This window comes from Prionailurus bengalensis, chromosome D1 (assembly GCF_016509475.1).
Source record: "Prionailurus bengalensis isolate Pbe53 chromosome D1, Fcat_Pben_1.1_paternal_pri, whole genome shotgun sequence".
Classification (NCBI taxonomy): domain Eukaryota; kingdom Metazoa; phylum Chordata; class Mammalia; order Carnivora; family Felidae; genus Prionailurus; species Prionailurus bengalensis.
The window spans coordinates 110415682-110420872 of NC_057346.1; the positions used below are offsets into that span (position 1 = coordinate 110415682).

The 5191-nt window shown below is 55.6% G+C and overlaps 1 protein-coding gene and 1 pseudogene across 1 annotated transcript; one reads left to right on the top strand and one right to left on the bottom strand.

Moving 5' to 3' along the window:
* Window positions 1-399: 399 nt before the first annotated feature.
* LOC122482852 lies at window positions 400-838 on the bottom strand (annotated as a pseudogene).
* A 503-nt stretch (window positions 839-1341) lies between these two features.
* Window positions 1342-2949, top strand: CD1H11orf86 (chromosome D1 C11orf86 homolog). The gene is made up of 2 exons (XM_043579143.1): window positions 1342-1718; window positions 2293-2949. Exons 1-2 carry the CDS (start codon window positions 1449-1451, stop codon window positions 2389-2391), a joined length of 369 nt encoding a protein of 122 aa, XP_043435078.1. The 5' UTR covers window positions 1342-1448; the 3' UTR covers window positions 2392-2949.
* The last annotated feature ends 2242 nt before the right edge of the window (window positions 2950-5191 follow it).

Genomic DNA, 5191 nt, shown 5'->3' on the forward strand with positions numbered 1-5191 from the left:
AGAGAGAGAGAGAGAGAGAGAGAGAACACGCACAGAGAGGGGGAGAGAGAATCCCAAGCAGGCTCCATGCTGACAGTGCAGAGCCCGATGCCGGACTCAAACCCATGGACCGTGAGATTATGACCTGAGCTGAAGTCAGACACTTAACCAACAGAGCCACCCAGGCGCCCCTCCAGAATTTTTTCATCTTGCAGGACTGAAGCTCTATAGCCATGAAATAATTGACCAATCATCCCCCGCCCCCCCCACCCCCCCCAACCCCTGGCACCCAGCATGCTACTTTCTGTCTCTGTGAATTTGACTATTCTAGATTGGAGCTGTCTTGTTTGTTTGTTTCTTTCTTTCTTTTTTTAATTTAATACATTTTTATTTTTCAAAACGTACAGTTAGTGGGATTTGTTCATGCATCTTCGCCAGCAGCTGGGGCATCTCTGCCCCTGGTGTTTCTGGTGGAAATGACCAGAGCTCTGTACTTTGCAACTCGTTTCCTAAGTTCTTCACTAAGGAGCTCCTGAAAGGCCACCCCAGCCAGGGGGCCTCGAATCTTCAGTCTCTCAGAGACGACGGCTGGGGTCCTAAGCTTCTAGTTGGGAACTTACGAAGTTTGGCACATGTCGCTTTGTCACACAAGACCGGGTCATTGAGCGTGTCCCGAACTTTGCCTTTGGACCACTTCTTTTTGGCCTTGCCCCCAGACTTGTTCACTGGGTCTTTGTCTTTCTTGGCTGGCTTTTCAGCGTCTTTCTCTTTGTCCTTGGGAGACATTGTGAAGCTCTGAGATCAGCGGCCACCCCTGCAGCCTCGCTGAGATGTTGGACAAAGAGTGGAGCTGTCCTGTTTCTTTCTTTTTTTTTAAAAAAAAATGCTTATTTATTTATTTTGAGAGAGACAGAGAAAGAGAGAGAGAGAGAGAGAGAGAAAGAGAGACAATCCCACGCAGGCTTTGCACTGTCAGCATGGAGCCCGAGGCGGGGCTCGAATCCCCAGATCACGAGATCATGACCTGAGCTGAAACCAAGAGTTGGATGCTCAACCGACTGAGCCCCCCAGGCGCCCTGGAGCTGTCCTGTTGCCTAAAGGCCCATCCCGGTTTTGCTGTTGCACCATCTGTTCTCAGTGCCAACAGAATGAATTTGGACAGCTAGGGCTGCAGTTCAGGGGAGGCCAAGCTCTACAGGGGTGGCGTGGTCAGGGAAGCCTGCCTGGAAGAGGAGGAGGAGAAAGAGGCCTATACTCCTTGCCCTAGAAGGTAGAGAGGCAGTGGTGATGGTGACTCAGGGATGCTTGTCCCCTGTGGCCTGCCCTTTGGTTTATGATGGCCACCTCAGCAGCACCAACCTTTGCCCCCAAGTGAGTTCCCATCAGATGGGTGGAGACTCTGAGCCACCTCAGGAGCCAGTGGCTTGCCCAGGGGCTGGAGCAGTCCTGCACTTGCAGCCTCAGGAACCATGGGGATAGGGCCACGCAGTCAGTCCTTGCGAGGACCACGACCCTCCTATGGCAAGCTCCAGGAGCCCTGGGGGAAGCCTTTAGAGAGCCGGCTGCGCCGGGCGCTGAGCCTCAGACAGGGCCAGGAGAAGTCCAGGCCCTCAAACGGAGGCCCAGAAAGGCTGGACGCGCCCGGTCAGGAGTGGCTGCCAGGGTGCCTGGAGGATACGGAGCAGCTGATTCAAGCCCAGCAAGGAGAGCGCCGGCGGTGGTTGAAGCAGTATCAGCAGGTTTGGCTGAGGGCTGACAGATGGAGGGGCGCCGCGGGGGGGGTGGGGGGTGGGGGTAAGGACTCCACTGAGAGGGACCCAGGGCAGCAAAGGCTCAGAGGTAGGAACATATGGGACCAAGGACCAAGAAGACAACAGAGTTGTCCGAAGACGGGGCTGGAGAGAGAGGTATCCAGGCACCATATTTCAGAGGGCCTTAAAGACTTTTGGGATTTATCCCATCGGCACTGGGGAGTCACGGAAGGTTTTAGAGCAGAGCTGTTTTCAAATGATTAATCTGGCAATGTGTTGGATGGGTGGATTTTGCTGAAGGCAAAGAGATCAGCTAGTAAAACTTCCCCAGGGTTACATCTTGTGTTCTATGCCCCGGAAAGGGGGTATCCTGACCCCCTTGGTGGGACCTTTTGGCTCCTGGCCTCTGCCTCCTTTCTTTTGGAGAAAAAGGTCTCCGGCGAGCAGTTCTCCTGTCTCTGGGGTCTGCCACCACCTCGTGGCTGTAGGTGGAACAGCACCTGAAGCCCACCACGCGGCGGTGGGACCAGGACCCTGATCTTGCCTATCCTCGGTCTTCTAGCAGGTAAAGAGAAGGTGGGAGAGCTTTGTCTCCGGCTTCCCTGGTGTGACCTTGAGCCGGCCAGCCTCCCCAGAGCCCCCTCTGAGCACCACCAGCTAAGGATGCTGGAAGCGGCGTCGGCCCCTGCTGCGTCTGGATGAGACGGCCGTGTCTGCTGACCTACCTCTTCGTGGCCCTCTGGACTCCTCTGTGTAGGTTGCTCCTGCCTTCCTCACGTGGTGCACCGAGGCCTCTGCCACCAGCTTACCCAAGGGTCCTGTGATTGCCTCTCCGCCCTGGCCCTCCACTCCAAGGCTGGCTTGCAGTAAAGACCCCAAAAGGGGGCTCAGCCCTGTTTCCTGATGGATTCTGCCATCTGGGCATGGGGGCACCCTGGGACAGTGACATGTACGAGGACCTTAGAAACCTGCCTAGAAATAGGGGTGTCGACACCCCCGGCCCCACACAAGACCAGTCGTGAGCTTCCAGGACAGAGCTCAGTGAAGCCAGCCCCACGGCTGAGAGGCTCTGCACATCAGCTGCTCACGCCCCTCCCACCAGGCCCGGCTAGTGGTGGGTGAGGCATGGGCCTCCCTCCTTGACAATGAGCCCCCCAAGGGCAAGGACTAAGTCAGGGCAATCCCCGGTACCGGAGCTCTACAGCTGAAAGGCCCAGGCCTGTATATAATCACTTGTATCTTCATAGTATCCCGATGAAGGAAGGGGAGGGGGGGAAGCCTTCCCTCCCCGTGTGACAGAGGTAGAAACCGAGGCCCAGGGCAGGGAAGAAATTATAGTCTTTGGCACCCATGGCCCCACCCCCACCCACTTCCCAACCTTGGGGCTGAACACAGGAATAAAGGTTTCTGCGCTGAAGTGTACAATTTGCCTAGTCATTAATTCACCTCCAGGCCTCTCCCAGCCCTCGCGGGAGGCTTGGCTCAGAATTTGGCCGGATGGTGGAGCAAGGGCACCAGGGGCAGGTCCCCCATGGGTCCCCAGGAGGCTGGGTCTTTCCTGCCACTTCTCTTGACCTCACTCCCTAGAGGAATTGTCACCTACCCCTGTGCTGACCTCCAGCCAGCTTCGGGGGGACTGCTTTCCTTTTTGCGTTCACCCTCACGAGGCAGGGCTCACTCTGAGTCCCGGAAAGAGCAAGGACTCATCCAAGGCCACACAGAAGGGAGGGTCTGACCCCAAAGAGCCTGGGCTCTTTGAGAGACACTGACACTTCGGTGGGGTCCCTGAGGCTCTCCTGGCTCAAGCGGACCCAAGGTCAAAGGTGAGGGGTCAGCTGCAAGCATCCCAGCGCAAGGTCTGTTCTGGGATGGTGGGGAGACCTGAGGGTCCAGCCGGACATAGGGGAGGTTCCCTGTCTCCCCAGAGCCCAGAACCCTGGCATGGCCTTTGAGGAATAAGAGGGGTCCTAGGGAATTCTTGTCCCGGACGGCCAATGGGATCAGAGACGAGGGTGCCTGCCTTGGAACCTGAACTCTGAGAGCTGACCAGAAGCTTCCAGACCAATTAGTCACAAACTTTAGATGCCTGCCACTCCACTGTCTTGTGCAGTAGCCCCTTGAGTGCCTCTGAGGAACCCCAGGACTCCAGGAAACATGGTTTGAGTCCATAGCCCTGGCAAACCCTCTGGATGGCAAGAGGAAGAAACTGAGGCCCGGAACGGGGAGGTGTCCTCATCGCCCTCCGCAAGTCTCTGCCTGTGAGCCCGTGAGTCTCACCCTGGCATCTGTGTTCCAAGGATTTTCTAGCCCAACTCCATGCTGTTCTCTTACTTGTCATGCTCTGTGACCAGTTTGTCTAGTTACGAGCTTCTGTCATCCACAAGACACACAGTTCCACGGGGAGCTGGCCTGCTCACCACTAGGACCCCAGTGCCTGGCTCAGGGCCTGGCCCATGCTGAGTACTCCGTAACCTGTTGTTGAGTGAATGAGGCACTGACCCAAGGTCCCCCAGCGAGCTGATGGCTGGGCTAGGCCTGCCACTCACACGGGTCTGGGGCCTCCCACTCAGGCAGAATGGTTCTACCTCAGCCCCATCAGCAACCCCATCATCAGGGAGCACAGTTCCGGGACCCATGGCTGAGGCCTTCACCAAAGGCCTTCATATACTCTGATAGATTGTTTCCAAAGGTGGCCGCAAGCCTTCATCCCATGGTGCACGCCTGCTTTCATTGTGTCTTTGCCACACCTCCCATCGCGAGAGGTATTCTATTTTCCCTCCCCTTGAATCTGCGTGGGCCCTGTGACCTGCTCAGACCAATAGAATGCAATGGAAACAATGCTCTGGGACTTCTGAGCTCGGGTCTTAAGAGGCCTTGCATCTTCTGTTTGTGGCCTCTTGGAAACCAGGTACCAAGGAGTCCAGGTGATCTTGCCTCTAAAGTGGCCCCTAAGCAGATATGTCCATAGTCCCATCCCGAGAATCTGTGAATTTTGCTGGGTATGGAGAAGAGTCTTTGTAGACATAATTAAATTAAGGATGTTGGGATGAGGAGACCATCTTGGATTATTGGGGTGGGAAGGGCCTAAATCCAGCAAGAAGTTTCCTTAGAGAGACACATATAATGTAAGGACATAGAGGCCAAGGCCACGTGAAGGTGGAGGAAGAGAGCAGAGTGAAATGACCACAAGCCCAGGAAGCCTAGGATCGCCCACAGCCACCAGGAGCCACCAGTAGAAGCAAGAAGGGTCCTCCCCTGGAACCTTTAGCACCTCGATCTCAGACTTTGGCCTCTAGCACCGTGAGACAATAAATTCCTATTGCCTTAAGCCACAGAGTTTGGGGAATTCTGCAGGAGCGCCAGGAAACTAATATGGTGTGTTTGTGTGATTCTACCTGGCAGAGACTAGTCAGGTCTATAAAAACCCGGATGTGCCAGCAGGGTGACATTTCCCAGCCTTC